Here is a 19,209-nt window from a genome sequence, read left to right on the forward strand (position 1 = left end):
GAATGGATGAGGGTTATTTAATTCTTTTATATATGTTATATATGTTTATTGGGTGATGACCATATATGGCCATATCAACCCCCCACCCCGACACCCAGAATGGTCGATGATGGACCTGGAGGGGGTGAGAAGGGGAGGGGCCCCAGGTAGATGTGTTCATATCTCTGCTTCCCAACCATATTCTGCATGATCATGCTATTTCTGGGGTTTCTCAAAACCTGAATAATGTTTCAGAGATTTCTTAACCGTAAAAAAGTTGAGAAAGGCTGTTCTAACCTCTATGAAAAGTTCCATAAACTATTACTTGAGTGTTGACTACAAAGATGGTCTACTTGAGCTCTCATTTTTCTCTCTGGTTGTAATGAATTATCATCATCATCAAGATTTATTACTCGCCTCTCCCCGGAGGCTCAAGGCAAGTCACGATATATAAAACCCCAGTAAAACCATACCATAAAAACCATAAAAAATACCAATACACACACATACACACATATATACCAACCATGATAAGATAAGATGTGACAAAAGAAAGAAACACAACCCTTATCTGCACTACCCCTAGATAACATGTTCTAGAGGGGAGGGAGACAGAGGGCGCTGTTGGTATTTGCTACTGCTGCTTAATTCATTCCTGTAAGGGGGGGAGCAGATCTTCCTTGCGGCCCAGCCTCAACCAATGAGCTGGCGGAAGAGCTCCATTTGACAGGCCCTGCGGAACGCTGGAAGCTCCTGCAGGGCCCTCAGCTCCCCCGGTCATTCCCCCACCTCTACTCTCTTTTTCTGAATATATACATAAAGTAGACTTGTGGTTTATTTCTATGGGTTGTGGGGCTCAGCAAAGGTTTCCTCACACCTTCATGAACAAGATTTTTTTTTTAATTCTTGATTGATTATTGATTGATTTTATGAGGTCTAGCATTCTAGCATTTAGAAATGTGCATTGTTAGAGATAATGCTATGGGATGCTGGCAGGTGTTTTCAGATGTTCATTATGTATAGAATGATCGTTTGCAAAAGTTTGTAAAATGGTCTCTGTATCCCAATGAATCTATGCAGTTTCCTAGAGCAGTGGTCCCCAACCTTTTTATCACCGGGGACCACTCAACACTTGACAATTTTACTGAGGCCCAGTGGGGGGGGGGGATTGCCGTCGGCATTAAAGTGAGCGCTCCTAAGCGCTGGGACTCTGGGGGAGCGGAGAAGCCAAGGCGGTGCTTCTGCTCAGGGAGGCGGGGTGGCTGGGGTGGGGGAGGGAGGCACAGCCGTCGGCATGCCAGTGAGTGCAGGCGCGGAGCTCTGAGCTTGCACATGTGCACCTGCCGGATCGTTGATGAAGTAAAGGGCCGGGGGGGAGAAGGTGTCCTTCGCGGCCCACCTCCAATTAGTCGACGGACCACATGTGGTCTGCAGCCCACAGGTTGGGGATAGCTATCCTAGAGGATCTTGCTGCTATTATCCTGCCCCCGTCATACTACATACCTAGAACTTTGAAAACATCTGATATATGTGAAATTCTGTAAATGCATGAAGTGTTCAATATAAAATAAGACGAGAGGAAATATCAGTGGCAATATCCCTGGTATTCTGTACTTGTATTATTTATACAACACTGCCAGGACAAATTCCCTATAGTCCGGTTTTCAAGGCTTCAGTTTTTGCTATGATTATAAGAATACGGATCGGAGTCACCATTGGAATCAGCAGGTCAAAAGGAGAAGTATTATCTTTTAAAACTACAAATGTGATAGAGTATATTTTAGCATAGATAGACATCTCACTGCTTGTTGGTGTACTGAAATATTGTGTTGGTAGCTATCAAAACTATGTCATCCCCAATCTTGATTGGAACCCATACTGGCGGCAGAGGGCTTGAAGCATTGAGGGAAAGTTATTTGTTTTGCATGGAGATTATGGGTTTTGTAGGGTTATGGAGGGATTGTATTTTATGATGTTTTAAGGATTATATTGTATTTTATGGAATAATTTACTGTGAATTGTTGCAAGCCAGCTTGCTAGGAGCAGTGGTATACAAATCCAAAAATAAATAAATAAAACCTTTTAATGCAAAGGAAGTCCTGAGACTTCAGGAAATATTCAATATCTTTAAATAGCATGAACAGTTGGTGGGTAGGCTTACATAGTAAGGTGCATGACTTTTAACCTTTCAGGTGTTTTTCTAGCTAGGGTATCAATATGGCAACAGTTAAAGCACAGTGAAAATGCGTCATTTCTTGGTCTTTCTAAATCTTGAATTGCCAGATTTCATCTTTGTGGGCCTTCCTACAATAGGAAAAGTTTGTTGCAAACTCCTCATTTGTAGCTAGCCATAAGCCGTCCAGACTCTATACCGTGCATGATCACAGAAGTCAAAGGCATTTGCTGAGTGCTTTTTCTTCAGTTTTGTGAGGGGAAAACTGAGCCAGCACAGAAACCAAAAGAAAGTACAAACTTTTGGTAACAGAACACCAGTACCAGCCTCTTTATTGCACTTTTTACATTTCAAATTAATCTGCCCTTTCTTCTTCACATTTTTCTTATACTTGTAGTCTCTTTCCACTCAGATACTGTATTTGAGCTTCTGTGTCAGTTGAAGATATACACTGAATTTCTGCACTCCTGCACCCTAACTTGTACTAATAACATTTATTCTGCATGCTAAGTGCTGGATGGCTAGATCTGTAGGGCCATGAAGTAGTTGGTTAGCTATGTAAAGTCAGAAGTATTCATCTCAAAAAAAAAAAAAAAGGAATTAGCAAAATATCTTTGCTAAACACAAATAATTGCACAAATAAAAGGAAAGGCTCCAGTAACAAAAACAGGAGGGGAAATGCCCGGAATGAGATTTTTAAAAACTTGTCTAAACTAATCATAAATGGGAGGATTTCGATGCAACTAAACCAGGGATTGGAGAACTTTCCTGGGATGACAGGACAGGATCCAGAAGCTCAGGGCTGGTTTCAGTGGCAATATCTGTAAAGTTCAGTCCATAAACCCAGTTGAACAATGCCATAAATGCACATCTTCAAACAGAAGTCTGAGAGTCTGTCTGAATAGCTACTTCCTGCCTTCTGCAATAAAAATTAAAGTAAAATATATCAAAAAGTACCTTCTGTTGCTCGCATTTTTCCAGTCAGGCACTGCATAACGAGAATTTGTTTGCAAATGTTTCCTAGTGCTGGAAGTTTCTTTGTGAAAAATAAGTGGAATAATTATTTGCTTTGTTGCCAATACTGTCAGTTCTAGAACTAAATCTTTTACTTATTAGGAGGCTGAAAATACTTTTAAAAACATGTTATTTCTGTTTTATAACTGAAGAAGATTCAGATGCAATAGATAGTTGGGGCCATTAAGTGTAAATAAGGAAATAACAAACACACAAAACGGCAGCCAAGATTTTCTGTGATCTTCCCCAGCAAGAGTCAGTGCAATTCCCTGCCTGAGACTCAGAGGGCCGCTGTTGGACCAAGTGCTTATCTGAGAGGAAAGTCGAGGTCCGCTGATACTTCCCACTGAGAAATTTCTCCGTCACATCAGAAAAAAACAGCGGAACATAGAGACATGCAAACACATTCTCCGGGGAGAAGGAACAACTGCAGTGTACTCAGACTATCAGAAACTGAGGATTCAGTATTGCAGATTCCCTGTCTTAGTGGAAACTTAAACTCTGGTGCTTAGCAGAAAGGATCAGGAATATGAAGGGGACAGAAATCAGGTCTCTTGGAAGGCAAGTAATGCTTCTTGTGTTATCCTCTTTGTTCTGTATAGCTGCTTTGGAAGAGATTCGTTATTCCATCCATGAAGAGATGGCAATGCATTCCACTGTGGGAAATCTTGCAAAAGATTTGGGATTGAATGACAAAGAACTGAGGAACAGAAACCTGCACATTCTTTCTGAAGGTAAAAAGCAGTATTTCACTATCGGTGCAGAAAATGGAAACCTCTGTGTGAATGACAGGATAGACCGTGAGGGAATTTGTGGGGACAGCCCACTGTGTGTGATTAATTTTGAGGCTGTGGTTGAAAATCCTTTGAATGTTTTCCATATAAGTGTAGCAGTCCAGGATATAAACGATAACACCCCGCAGTTTTTGAAAAGCAATATCAACCTTGAGATAATTGAGTCCAACTCAGTAGGAAGCAGATTTTACCTTGGGATGGCTGAAGATCCAGACATTGGGATGAATTCTCTCCAGAATTACCAGCTCAGTCCAAATCAGTATTTCATTTTGGAAGTTAGAAAGGGAGAAGAAGGGAACCAATATGCAGAATTGGTTCTGCAGAAACCTCTGGATCGGGAAAAGGAAGAGACTGTCCATCTGATCCTTCTGGCCTTGGATGGGGGAGAACCAAGAAAAACTGGGACGGCCCAGATCTGGGTAAATGTCACTGATGCCAATGACAATGCCCCCATCTTCACCCAGGAGGTATATAAGGTCAGCCTGAAGGAAAGTTCCCCTGTGGGATCCCCCTTCCTCCGGGTTTCAGCTTCTGATAGTGATGAAGGGTCAAGTGCTCATGTTACCTACAGTTTCAGTAATATCGCAGAAAGAGCCCACCAGAAATTTGAGTTAGATCCACAAAGGGGAATAATTACAATTAAGGATATACTGGATTTTGAGGAAACAGAGAAGTATATTATAGCAATAGAAGCAAAGGATGGAGGTGGATTAGTGACACACTGTAAAGTTGAGGTTAAGGTCTTGGATGAGAATGATAATGCCCCTGAGGTGGTCATTGCCTCCTTATTCAGCCCAATTCCTGAAGACTCTTCCTCTGGTACTGTGGTTGCTCTTATCAGTGTAAAGGACAGAGATTCTGGAGAAAATGGAAAGTATGATTGCCATTTGCAGAGTAATGTGCCATTTAAAATAGTTTCAACATCTAATAACTATTACAAGGTCCTGACAGAGGGTACCCTAGACAGGGAGAAAGCCCCACAGTACAACCTCACAATCACAGCCACCGACAAAGGCACCCCACCCATTTCCACATACAAAACTATTTATTTGGAGATTTCAGACGTCAATGACAACCCCCCTGCCTTTGAAGAATCCTCCTACAATCTCTTTGTGCCTGAAAACAATCCTTCGGGGGCCTCCCTTTGCACTCTGAAAGCCTCGGACCCAGATCTGGAGCGCAACTCAAAGATCACTTACTCCATCCTCAACAGCAATATTGAGGATCTGCCTCTCTCCTCTTACGTGTCCATTAACTCTGAGACCGGCACCCTCTACGCACAGCGTTCCTTCGACTACGAGCAATTCCGGGAGTTCCGCATTCAAGTGAAGGCCCAAGATGGTGGCTCGCCCCCTCTCATTAGCAATGTCACCGTGTGGGTGTTTGTCCTGGATCAGAATGATAACAGCCCGCAGGTCCTGTATCCTCGGCCGAGAGACGATGACTCGGCTTTGTTCGAGATGGTTCCTAACTCAGCAGAGTCGGGCTATCTGGTGACCAAAGTGGTGGCTGTGGATGCTGACTCTGGACACAATGCTTGGCTCTCCTTCCACCTTCTCCAGGCCACAGAGCCAGCACTCTTCAGCATTGGAGCCCACACAGGGGAGATCAGAACATCACGGGTCCTTCTGGAGAAGGATACTGTGAAGCACAAGCTGGTCATCTTAATCAAGGACAATGGGTCTCCTTCGCTCTCGGCCACCGTGACGCTGAACTTGGTGTTTGCTGAGAACTTTCAGGAAGCTCTTCCAGAAATGAGCAACCAAGCAAGTGACTTGGACCCTCAGTCTGAACTCCAGTTTTATCTGGTGCTGGCTTTAGCGTTGATCTCCTTCTTATTTCTCCTGACCATGACACTTGCTATTATGATGAAAGTTCAACAGTCCAAGGGTCCAAAATTATTCCAGTGCTTTGATCCCAATTCTTTGTCAAAGACACATGTTGTATTCCCACCAAACTATGAAGAAGGAACCTTACCCTATTCCTACCAGCTCTGTTTATCTTCTGAGTCCAGGAGAAATGAACTTACCTTCCCGACATCAGCTGTTCAGATTGTGGAGAATATTTCTTGCAATGAATCGAATGAGCCTTCAAGTTGCAGTTTTGGGAACAACTTAAATTCTGATGTAGAAAATGACGACCAGGTGAGTTTTCTGAAGTTAGTGACCCTAAATCACATTCGACTTCTTAGGAATTGTTTTAAAAAACTAGAAGACAAGAAATCTGATTCTGCTACCTTCATGTAGATATTTCAAATGTATAGTTATTGAAGAGCTATTGGTTGAAGTGAAATGTATTTATTACATCTTTCGTGTTAAGCAGACTTTATGTCATTGCGATCTATATCCTTGACAAATTAATATGGGCTGACTATTTAAACAGCTGAATAATTCTATTACAGTAATTTGAATTACTCTGAAGTATTGTGTGCATTTAGTATTTCTTTCTTTGTTTGTTTACTTATATCCTGCTTTTCTCCCCAATGGGAACCCAAACTTGAGTTCTGTGTTTGTTGCATTATTGAAGGTGATTGACTTGCCAATGGCCCAAAAACAATTCTTTAAGTGCATAATTTAAATTAATATTATAATAGGTAAAGGTAAAGGTATCCCCTGTGCAATCACCAAGTCATGTCTGACCCTTGGGGTGACACCCTCTAGTGTTTTCATGGCAGACTCAATACGGGGTGGTTTGCCAGTGCCTTCCCCAGTCATTACCGTTTACCCCCCAGCAAGCTGGGTACTCATTTTACCGACCTCGGAAAAATGGAAGGCTGAGTCAACCTTGAGCCGACTGCTGGGATTGAACTCCCAGCCTCATGAGCAGAGCTTTCAGACTGCATGTCTGCTGCCTTACCACTCTGCGCCACAAGAGGCTCTAATATTATAATAGTAATTAGAAATATAGTAAGAACCACTTCATATAAAAACAACACCACTTCCAGCAATCTGTGACCATAAGGTTGTTATAGGAGAGCTCCTATAGGAGTCAATATCTTAAAAGCAACAAAGAACCATCAAAGAGCGGTGAGGGGGGAATATGTAAGTTTGCTTATGGCAGCTTGTGTATGCCAGCTAAATTGCTGTAAAACATAGGACAGGGCAGCTGTGAAGACTGGCACAACTCAGGCTTTATTTAATGGACTGGCAGAGAGTTGTTCCAGTAATGATGATCTCAAGCAAGTTGTAGCCATAAAATAACAGAAACATACCTTTGAGGGCCTTCATCACCTCTTTATACAGGATGTAATGTAGCCAAAGCAATGACCATTGATATTCCTTCCTCCATTTGAAAACCTCCGGGCAAGGAGGTTCATCATTCCTAAAACAGTTTATTTTGTTTATTTTGTTCCTAAATTGTACCATGCTACACTACTACGTGTGTTGACCAGGCCTCTGTTAGTGAATTGTGGTTACAAGAAGTCATAAGAAGAAGATATCACTGCCCGGTCAGAACAGTTTTATCAGTGAGTGGCGAGCCCAAGGTCACCCAGCTGGCTGCATGTGGGGGAGTGCAGAATCGAACCGGCATGCCAGATTAGAAGTCCGCACTTCTAACCACTACACCAAAGTGGCTCTTTGCAATTTCAATATTAAGAGCTAAAAAAAATTTAAAGGTGTAAAATGCTGGAGAACACAGAATTTCTTTTTATTTATTTTTAAAAATCAAACAGTGCATCTTTTAAGTACACACCTCTGTTAATGTTTATATTAATGCTGGAATTGCATTGGATTTGCGTGCCATGGAGAATAAGTACCCATAATATGAGTGTAGGAGGCAGGATGAGTGAACAGAACTTTCCTAGTAGCTGCTGTACAAATCCTGATACTTTTACCAAGAGATTGAAAGGGTAGAGGCAGTCATAAATTAAATATATTTTCCATAATGATAAGTAGTAATTGCTTTAACGGCATGCTAAGACATAATACCTATGTGAAAGGGGGGGGGGGAATAGGAGAGCTATTATAAAGAGATGTGATAAAACTCCTAAACTGAGACAATATGAGAATAAGATTTATTTTGAAATTGGAGGGGTGTTAGTTCATTGCTCGTTCATAGTTATGGAATCAAACAAAGTAGAGAAATCCAAAAGATCAGAATGTGTGCAGTTACTGGTTGAGACTCTGAGTGTCACTGTTGACCAACCAAGGCTGTGAGCAATGAGGAAATCATCCATCCTGGATCAGCTGCTTCAGAGCTGGAAAAACAGAGTGATCAGAGTCAGGCCGAACATCACTACACAAAGAACCTGAAACAGAAGACCACATTCCATTTGCAACAGCATATTTTGCACTTTCTGGACAGATTCAGCTATACCTGAAATACAAAACTCCAAAGGGGCTTCTCTTGCAGCCAAGAATGCCAGCAGTAAAATGCTCGAAGGATTGCAAAAGGGGAGCTTTCTTTTGCCTGCTGTTTGCTTCCATCTGCCAAGCCATTTCCAGACAGATTCATTACTCCATTCCTGAGGAAACAGAGAAAGGCTCTTTGGTGGGGAACATTGCAAAGGATTTGGGATTGGATGCAAAAGACCTCCCAGACCACAGGATCCACCTTGTTTCTCAAGGAAGGAGTGAGTATTTTGCTTTGAATTCTAAGAATGGCCATTTGTACACTACAAAGAGAATAGACAGGGAAGAGATCTGTGGTTGGCGGGAGACATGCATCTTGAATGTAGAGGTTATTCTTGGGGATTCCATGAGAGTCTATGGAGTTGAAGTGGAAGTCACAGATATTAATGACCATGTCCCCACTTTCCAGTCTGAAACACTAATGATTAATATCAGTGAGAACACAGCGCTGGGGTCCCGATTTCCCCTCTATGAAGCTCAGGATCCTGATTTAGGGAACAATTCTGTACAGGGCTACCAGCTTAGTACCAGTAGTTATTTCTCACTATTTCTAGAAACAACAGTTAAGGGCAAACAGTCTGCAAAATTACTTTTGGAAAGACCTCTGGACAGAGAAGTGCTACCCAGTCACAGTCTTATTCTCACAGCCTATGATGGGGGACATCCTGCCAAGACTGGCACTACTCAAGTTCACGTGATAGTTCTGGATGCTAATGACAATGCACCAATTTTTAGCCAACCTATCTATGAAGTTAGCTGTAGAGAGGATATTCCTATTGGGACAACAGTACTAAGACTAAAAGCAGCTGACTTGGATGAAGGGATCAATAAGCAAATGAGATTTTCATTCCATAAAATTGCAGCAGAAACGTCTCAACTATTCCATTTAGATTCAAGCTCAGGTGAAATAACTCTTGTTGGAAACTTAGACTTTGAGGAGACTCCAATTCATGAAATGAAGGTCCAGGTCCAAGATGGCGGAGGTCTGTTGGACACAGCAACCTTCATGGTATTTATTACTGATGTAAATGATAATGCACCAGAACTAGCAATAACTTCTGTTATCAACTCTATCCCTGAAGATTCTCCAGCAGGGACTACAGTAGCTCTTTTAAAGGTGCAGGACAAAGATTCAGCAGAGAATGCAGAAGTCACTTGTTCTGTTTCAGGCAACCTCCCCTTCCTACTGACAAAATCTTATGATAAGTACTACAGTTTGGTCACATCCAGAACTCTGGATAGGGAACAGGTGGCAGCCTACAATATCACAGTGACAGCTGTAGACAGTGGGACTCCTCCACTTTCTTCATCCACTGTTATTTCCCTCAAGATTTTAGACACCAATGACAATCCTCCCTCCTTTCTGGAAACTGTTTATAATTTTTATATATTGGAAAATAATCCAAGAGGGGCCTCCATATTTTCCCTGAAGGCAGATGACCCAGACTGGGGAGCAAACTCCAGGATAACATATTCTGTTGTTGAAGAAGACATCAAAGACTCCCATCTCTCCTCAGTTCTTTCTATTAATTCTGAAACTGGGATTGTTTATGCCCTGGGTTCCTTTGATTATGAAGAGTTCCAGCAAATTAACTTCTTGGTCAAGGCCCAAGATGGCGGTTCCCCACCACTTAGCTCCAATGTTTCAGTGACTCTCTTCATTCTGGATCAGAACGATAATACCCCAGAAATCCTGTACCCTTCTGTCCCTACTGATGGTTCCACTGGAGTAGAACTGGCCCCCCACTCTTCTGAGCCTGGATATCTGGTCACTAAAGTGGTGGCAGTGGATGCAGACTCTGGGCAGAATAGCTGGCTCTCCTATCAGTTACTCAAGGCCACAGAGCCAGGGCTTTTCTCCATAGGACTCCATACTGGAGAGATCAGGACAGCCCGTTTCTTTCTGGACAAGGATGCTCTCAAGCAAAGTCTGGTGGTTTTAGTGAAGGACAACGGACAGCCCCCTCTATCCACTTCAGTCACCGTCACTGTGGTGCTAGCTGACAGCATCCCTGAAAGCCTCTCTGATATTAGCACCATCTCCATTCCTGCAGACCCCCAGTCGGACCTCACCTTCTACCTGGTGGTTGCCGTGGCTTTTGTCTCCTGCTTGTTTTTCAGTTTCCTTCTTGTGCTGTTGGCACTCAGACTTCGCAGGTGGAGAACTTCTCAGTTGTGTGAGTCTGGGAACATAAATTTTACTGGCGTTCCAGTTTCACAATTTGTAGGGATTGATGGAGTCCAAGCTTTTCTTCACTCCTACTGTCATGACTTTTCTCTCACCACGGATTCTCGGAAGAGCAATTTTGGCTTTCCAAAAGGAAATTCCTCTAATACTCTGCCCAGTCAACAGCCTTGTGAGATGAAGGAGCCTTTCCTCACGGTTGAAGATATTAATAGTAATCATGGGGATTCAGCCGCTACTCAGGTGAGCTGCGTCTGTAAGATATAAGGATTCCAACTTTAAGTAGCTATTTATATGTTTGTTTTCCCCAGATATTCTTGATAGAAGGACTAGAACATAAAATCTCTCATTTGAAGTGAACACTTAGCAAACTAATGTTCAGGGTTCTGTGTGCATGTGTGTCTGCGTGTGTCTGTGTGTAGCTCCTTTTAAGTCATAACAAACACACTTGATTTAACTAGTGCTTAACAATTTATAGAGTGAATGTAATACATATAAGTGTGAAATTCATCTACCTTCCATGTTGCTTGTTTACTAACCTTTGTAGTGTGGTTACCTTGGCACCTCCAGCCTTACAATGTGTTTCTCTCCTGGAAAAATTCTTTCATTTTATTATGAACAAGTCTGTCTGTCTGTCATTCATTCTATCTATCCATCCATCTATCTATCCATCCATCCATCCAAAGATTTCTATGACCACCACTCTCAGCATAGCCATCTTGGGGCGGCTTACAGTACAATGTATAACAGTTGATAAAATCAATTAACATTAAATTCATTAAAATACAACAGATCACTGTAGCTGCTGGATTCATCAGCTCTCTTCTTGGTCCTGGATAGGAGAAAGTTATGGAGGAGGGCCCTTTTGATGTTGTTATATCAGCTCATTGACCCCAATCAAACCCCTGTTGGAAAAGCTCTGATTTTCAGGAAAGTTAAGATCCTGCAAGTTAAGATCTTCCTAAAGTACATGGCTACATATTTCAATACATCCAAAACAATCTTTCTCCATGTATGTATATATAATTGGTATTCCTGCACTGAATGGGACATTGATCCTTCTAGTTGGTGTTACCTAACCTTTGCTGGCTGTAGTTATACAAAGATTCAGGCTGAGGTCTATCACAGCATAGCTATTTGGGATTTTAGTTTTTAATTGAGGAGCTTATGGGCTAAGTATGTTCTCTGTAACTGAGCAACACCTCCTCATCTCATGATCTGTGGTCCTTTTCTTTATACAACAGGACAATATTTCATCAAAGAGAACATAATTCTATTTTTCCTTTAGAATAGGTATATATCCCACGTGTTTCCTGACAAAGTCAAAAACCCCTGTCAATAAATATAACACAAAAAGATCCTTTTAAAAATAATAATAAATGGAGAATTTTAAAAAGGTAATTGAGATAAATATTATGTTTGATATAGGAACTTAGGTGCTCAAATTCTGTTTGGTGGTGTATTTTCACAAGGGATGGCACTCTGATTTGTAGCATTATGGCTGTTGGCTGTCAACTTGAGATTTGACCAAAATGAAGACATTTCCCGTTAGCATTTATTGGAATACTGAAGATGAAGTCTAGCCATTTTAATGCCATTGCCACAGATATTTTTAATGAGCTCGAGGCTGTTGTGAGTGTATACAGTTCTCATTCTGTCATTTGTTGAGTAAAAAAGCCTTATATTGGTCAAATGGAAGAGCTTCCCTGGATGTGTTATGAAAACAATGTACCTCACTTGATTTTAGCAGGAGTCCATAAAAGATAAACATAAAAGATGCACATCTCTTCCTGAATGTGACTGAAGATGACAATGAGACCATCTGTGTGTTACAGGTCACTTGAAAAAATCAAAAAGATTATTTATGAACATGAAGTTTCCATATATCAAACCAAACCATTACTTCATCTAATCACATAGTCTATACTTTGACTCACAGCAGTGCTGCTAATCTTCAAATAAAGATTGGCCGTATTATCAGTACAGAAGGAGTTCTCCACTGGATTAGCAGGATCTCACTGAGGAAAATTGTTTCTGGTGATGAGCAAATTAGTACAAGAATGCTGAATGAGCTTGTGCCTGAAGTTCAACTCTTGGCTTTTCTGGATAAAAACTTTTTAATTTTAATCTATATAGTTCTTAGCTTCTGGATTGGGCTTGGGGTCAACACTGCTTTTGTAGAACATAACTTAGTTCTACACAGGTGGAATTTGCCTTCCTGGTTCTTCTGAACTATTAAGTGGCTTTTCACATTATAACCACTACCTTTTATTTGATGTGCCTTGGTACTGAGTGCCTTGTTGCTGAGTGGACCACCCCTGGAAAGTTGTCAGAAGAGATGAACAGTTTGAATAAACTATCTTGTATCCAATGCACCAAGGACTGAGTAGTGAACATGCTCCCCATGCAAACATACTGTGTTCAACTATTGCAACCTACTTACAAGCTTGTTATAAGTTCGCCATATCCTCTCTGTTTGTTGCCTAATTCAGGCTTTCTCAGCCAGGGTTTTGTGAAACTCTGGGGTTTCTTGACAGCCCTGGAAGTGTTTCCCAAATTGGTGGGAGTTAATTAATTTTTAATATCTTTTAAAAATTTTGTGAAATAGTTGTCGAGTGATATGAATATGGTCATGTTGACATCTGCCCCCCCCCAAAATGGCCAAGGATGGGCCTGGAGGGGTGGGAAGGGGAGGGGCCATGAGTGGGCGTGTCCACAACCATACTACCCAATTATATTCTGCATGATCATGCCACTTCTAGGGTTTCTCAAAGTGTGAAGAATGTTGGGGTTTCTGAATGGGGGAAAAAAGTTGAGAAAGGCTGGCCTAACTAAAGCACTGAGCCAAGCAGCTTTGTAGATTCACAGTAACCATGGTAGATACATTCAATTTCTTTATGTCTGGTCGATTTTACAGTAGAAAATTCCAATTTCTTCCCAAGGTCATGGTCTCCTTCCTGTCTATACTTGCACAATAAAAAGCATTATTTCTACATTTAATGCATCACCCAGTTTTAGCAAAGCACCCCTTTTTCTCTTCCAAAGTAAATATGTGGGAAGCAATCTTTTGCTGACATGGATAGGGTGAAATAACTTATGATGTCCATGAAACTTCACAATAATGCATATGTGCAAACTACTCTAAATCATGGCAGTGTGGCAGCCATTATTGTTCAAGCTATCAGACACTAACCAGTAAGAACATCCAGCTTGGTGTCATAGTTAAGAGTGGCAGCCTCTAGTCTGAAGAATGAGGTTTGAATCCCCACTCCTCCATATGCAGCCAGCTGGATGAGCTTGGACGAGTCACAGCTCTCTCAGCCTCACCTAGCTACCAGGGTATCTGTTGCTGGGAGACCAAGGGTAGATGATTGTAGGCTGCTCTAAGACTCCTTTAGATAGTAAAAAGTGGGGTACCAAAAAACAGCTCTCTCTCTCTCTCTCTCTCTCTCTCTCTCTCTCTCTCTCTCTCTCTCTCTCTCTCTCTCTCTCTCTTTCTCGTTTCTTTGCTATCATCACAATTTTTTCTCTTAAAACATGGTAGAAGCACTCAACAGCAAATGGTAGTAAACAGCAGTGGCAGGGAGAAGGTTAATGTTCCTTTGACTTACCGTAGTGATTGCATGTGGTCGCAGCATGAGGAACTGGTGGATTTTCAAGCACATATTACTAGGATCTGGTACTTTACAGTGAGCTGGTATATCTCTGTCATAGTTTTATGGGGAAACTGAATGTTCACCTCCTGGGAGTTAGGAGGAGCCAGATGGCACCCATCTCTAGAATCCTCTGCCTACTGATCTAGGAACAGTAGTCATGACCTTGAACATCTGGATATGGTCATTTAGGATTGGTAGTTTAAATACTGAGCACTGTGTTCACTCCTTGATGAGGATGAATTATAAGAATCTTGGACCAGCTTCTTCAAACATTCCCTGTGATGTGTCAGGATTGATTCCCCCCCCCCCCTTTACCAAGATTCATTCTGACATTTTCACATTGGACGAATAATTGGCTAAATCAGGATTCCATGAAGTCTGCACAGAAAGAAGAGAGAAGAGAAACTTGTCTTTTCCTTCAAATCTGCTAACATTTGTCCAGCTGTTACTATGAAGATTCAGTACTGGTTTTGTGAAGACAGAGAATGACCATGGATAAGAGATTAAAGATAAAGGAGCTCCCAGATTAATGGAGCCCACAGTTGCCCACAGTAGAATTCAGTGTGTTGCTTTTAAGCATGACACAGTAGCTTCACATCATGCATAAAGGATTGACTGAGAACTGATCTTTGGCAGTTGAGGAAAGTACTAGATTTTGAGTTACACTCAGAAATCCCATGACAGATCTTAAAGTTAGAAATGGTATTTATTAACTATGATGATGATGATCCAAAAATGCCCAACTCTACCTATTTGAATTATCCCCTCCAAGCATCAGAGGGCATTTATGCATGCACATTTCAATGCCTTGCCATTGGCAGTGTTGTTAGGAAGGTTTAATGGCATTCCATGCTCTAATAGAGTCAGCGGGTGAGGTACTACCAAATGACTCCATAGATCACATTCTTTTTGAGTGCCTTGAATGTTCAGATTTGAGAGTTGAATTGGCTTTTCCTTTGATGAAGCAGGACTCTCTCTAGAAGCTAAATCCTCTTGGTTACTAAGAGATGAAGACAAACAAGTAACTTTGTGTATGCCTAAATGTTTGGTGGCTGTAGTAAATTCACATTACTCGGGTCTTAAACCTTAGACTTCCCTTTTAGTATGTAATGGCTATGACACTGTGAGAAAGTAATTGAGAAGAGTAACTATACCTTTCTATTAAAGAAAAAATATTCTCAATATAGGGGGAGCTTTTTCTCACTTTCTTATAGGGAAACTACAATGCAAGGAAACAGTTCTCATTAGCCAATTTTGCAGCAGTTACTGTAAAACTCAAAGAGATTGAAAATCTACAAGGAAATGGAGTCTGAATGCCAGAGAAACTATGGGAAATGTGCTCAACTATTCTGAAGAACAAGTAAAAGCTCTTGATGAAAAACATAGAAGTAATGTTCCTGTTTATATTGTTGGAAAAGATTTTCCTTGCAATTCTCTCTTGATCCTCAGAGTGCCGCTATTGGACAATGTGAGCTGGAGAGAGGACAGACCCAGTGATGCTTTCTACGTTGTAATAACAGATCATAGAAACTGAAGAGCAAAGAGCAGTCTTGATGGAGCAAAGAAAAACTGTTTTGATGCATGCAAAATAAGAAGGGGAAATAGTTGATTATTCCTTACAGTGATTCCTTGCATCCTTGTGAAAATCTGATCTGATTGTCAGACGCTGAGGGGAAAAGACAGATAATTTGTTCAGGATCCAGATGGGCAGAAAGCACAAGGGGAATGCCCCGGCACTCAGAAGGCAAGTACTGCTTCTCTTTTTATTGTCTTTCTGCAGTTGGGCTACCTCGGAGCAGATTCAGTATTCCATACCTGAAGAGATGCCAAAGGGTTCTGTGGTGGGGAACCTTGCCAAGGATTTGGGACTGAATGCCAGAGAACTAGCTAAACGCAATCTGCATGCTGTCTTTGTGACTAAGATGCAGCATTTTAGTATCAATGCAGAGAATGGGAACCTCTTTGTGAATGACAGAATAGACAGGGAGAGAATTTGTGGCAAAAATCCACTTTGCCTCGTGAATTTTGAGGTAGTGCTAGAAAACCCTCTCCATATTTTCCATATAACTGTGGAAATTCAGGACATTAATGATCATGCACCACAGTTCCTCAGTGGCAACATTCACTTGGAGACAAGTGAACTAACATTCACAGGCACCAGATTTCTCATTGGAAAAGCTGAAGATCCAGACATTGGGGTGAATTCACTGCAGAATTATCAGCTCAGCACCAACCAGTACTACAGTTTAGAAGTTAGAGAGAGACAAGATGGAAATAAATATGCAGAACTTGTGCTTAAGAAACCACTGGACAGGGAAAGAGAACAGATAGTCCATTTGGTCCTAACAGCCCTGGATGGGGGTGAACCCAGAAAAACTGGGACTGCCCAGATATGGGTTAATGTCACTGATGCCAATGACAACCCACCCATCTTCACTCAAGAGGTCTACAAGGTTAGTTTGCTGGAGAATTTGCCAGTTGGGTCTCTGGTACTCCAGGTGGTAGCTTCAGATAATGATGAAGGTACAAATGCTCAGATCACATATCATTTCAGCAATGCACCAATGAATGCTCATCAGAAATTCATGCTGGACCCAGCCGATGGAACAATCACACTTATTGGGTCGTTGGACTTTGAAGAAATGGAGGAATATACTATAACTGTAGCAGCGAAAGATGGAGGTGGATTAGTGACACACTGCAACGTTGAAATCAGTATTCTTGATGAAAATGATAACTCCCCAGAAGTGAATTTAGTCTCTGTAGTTAGTCCTATTCCTGAAGATGCTCTGCCTGGAACCTTGATAGCTTTAATCAATACAAATGACAAAGATACAGGAGATAGAGGAAAGGTTGCTTGTGGTTTGCAAAACAATTTGCCCTTCAAAGTTGTTCCCACATCTAATAATTATTACCAACTCCTATTAGACAGTCAGCTAGACAGAGAAAGTATTTCTGAGTATAACCTTACAGTAACAGCCACAGACAAAGGGAATCCTCCTCTGTCAACACACAAAACTCTCTCACTACAGATTTCTGATATCAATGACAATTCCCCCTCTTTTGAGAAATCTTCTTACACCATCTATGTGCCAGAAAATAATCCTTCTGGTGCTTCCGTTTTCTCTGTCAAAGCCTCAGACCCAGACATGGACCAAAACTCACGAATCACATATTCCATCCTGCACAGCAACATCAAAGAGCTCCCCATCTCTTCATACATCTCCATTAACTCTGAGACTGGAGCTCTCTATGCACAGAGGTCCTTTGACTATGAACAGTTTAGGGAGTTCCAACTTCAAGTGAAGGCCCAAGATGGTGGCTCTCCCCCTCTCAGCAGCAATGTCACAGTGAGAGTGTTCATCATGGATCGGAATGACAACAGCCCACGGATCCTGTCCCCTTCCCAAGAAGCCAAGGGCTCAGCCTTGTTCGAGATGGTGCCCCGTTCGGCTGAGGCAGGATATTTGGTCACAAAGGTGGTTGCGGTGGATGCTGATTCTGGACACAACGCCTGGCTTTCCTACCACATCATTCAAGCCACTGAACCAGGATTCTTCACAGTTGGTTCTCACACTGGTGAGATCAGGACCTCAAGGGCCTTTGTGGAGAAAGATGCTGCAAAACAGAAACTAGCCATTTTGGTGAAGGATAACGGGCAGCCGTCTCTCTCAGCCACCGTGACACTGAACCTGGTGTTTGCTGAGAACTTCCAGGAGGCCCTTCCAGAAATGAAGAACCAATCCAGCAGCCCTGACTATCAGTCCGACCTGCAGTTCTACCTGGTGCTGGCCTTGGCTCTGATGTCCTTCTTGTTCCTCCTGACAGTGATTCTGGTTGTTCTGATGAAGCTTCGACGATCAGGGAATCCCAAATTCCTGCAATGCTTTGCTCCTGTTCCTCATTCAAAGGCTGGTGCCATCTTCCCACCAAACTTTGAAGATGGGACTTTGCCTTATTCCTACCAGCTGTGTCTGTCCTCAGAATCCAGGAAGAATGAGGTCACTTTCCTGACCCCCAATGTTCAGCTGTCAGGCAATGTTCTTGGTAATGGCAGCTTCTGTGTGCCTTTGACAGGCAATGAAGAGAACAATTTAAATTCAGAGGTGGAGAATACTGAAAAGGTAAGCTCTCTCTTCAGAAATTGTTTCAGTGTACACTCTATAACCTTTTTCCAAACTGTAATTGTAACTAAATTATCTGATATGGAGCTGATGTGTCTACACCTTAGCTTTCCGGTTTTTGCTGACTACATCTTTGGCAGTAAATTGATTGACCTTCGTTTATATTTTCAGTTAGATCTAATTGTAAAACTATCAAACCCACTGTAGCCACCGTCAATACATATTCCTCCATCATTGCATAACATACAATACGAATAATTGTGGGAGGGCACAATGGAGATCTCTGCCAGTCTGTTCCTGCATAATAGAAAAATTCAACCATTTTGCTATTAATAAAATTATGTTTTTGTTTTTAATTTTTCCAATGTATTGATGTTTTATTAATGTTTTCATGCCTATAACTATGACATCACAGGTATGAAAATAATATCTATTGAATATTTATTATTGAAATTATTCATTTTTTCAATAAATTGGAACCATTATAAACTAAAACACATTTTTTTTGATAGCCAATCAGTCAATTTTTTTCTATTGTGGACACTTCCATTTGACCAGCCCTCTTTTGCACGAAGTCTGTTCCTGCATAGGCAGCTGTTTTTGCCTTTTGAAAAGATTATTACAGAACAAAGCCATTTCTTGGATAGGATCTGTTTTTTATTATTTATAAAAGAATAAGAATACTACTACCAATAGTGTTATTTATGTTATAAATAAGAATATATATTAAAAGAGAGCCAGCTTGGTGTACTGGTTAGGAGTGATAGCTTCTAATCTGGCAAGCCATGTTTGATTCCCTGCTCCCCCACATGCAGCCAGCTGGGTGACCTCAGGCTCGCCACAGCACTGATAAAGCTGTTCTGACCGGGCAGCGATATCAGGGCTCTCTCAGCCTCACCCACCCCACAGGGTGTCTGTTGTGGGGAGAGGAA

General features: G+C 41.6%; 2 protein-coding genes and 1 long non-coding RNA gene across 6 annotated transcripts in view; 2 read left to right on the top strand and 1 right to left on the bottom strand.

The window, feature by feature from the left end:
- LOC143823452 (protocadherin gamma-A6-like) overlaps positions 1 to 19,209 on the top strand; it is a 285,370-nt gene that overhangs the window by 194,416 nt on the left and 71,745 nt on the right. For all 4 annotated transcript variants that reach the window (XM_077309815.1, XM_077309817.1, XM_077309816.1 and 1 more), the window contains exon 2: positions 3,769 to 3,900. In XM_077309815.1, coding sequence (XP_077165930.1) covers positions 3,769 to 3,855 — 87 coding nt within the window. In that variant the 3' untranslated portion in view covers positions 3,856 to 3,900. The remainder of the gene's footprint in view (positions 1 to 3,768; positions 3,901 to 19,209) is intronic.
- LOC143823456 (uncharacterized) lies at positions 6,348 to 10,481 on the bottom strand. Its single transcript, XR_013226485.1, has 3 exons — positions 10,386 to 10,481; positions 8,278 to 8,425; positions 6,348 to 8,158 (listed from the first exon to the last, which is right to left on the bottom strand). It is a non-coding gene; the product is annotated as an uncharacterized LOC143823456 (long non-coding RNA).
- Positions 10,754 to 19,209, top strand: part of LOC143823482 (protocadherin gamma-B5-like) — a 32,188-nt gene continuing 23,732 nt past the window's right edge. The window contains exon 1 of the mRNA XM_077309856.1: positions 10,754 to 18,277. Within this exon, the coding sequence (XP_077165971.1) occupies positions 15,857 to 18,277 (2,421 nt within the window). The 5' untranslated portion in view covers positions 10,754 to 15,856. The remainder of the gene's footprint in view (positions 18,278 to 19,209) is intronic.

This window comes from Paroedura picta, chromosome 14, assembly GCF_049243985.1.
Source record: "Paroedura picta isolate Pp20150507F chromosome 14, Ppicta_v3.0, whole genome shotgun sequence".
NCBI lineage: Eukaryota > Metazoa > Chordata > Lepidosauria > Squamata > Gekkonidae > Paroedura > Paroedura picta.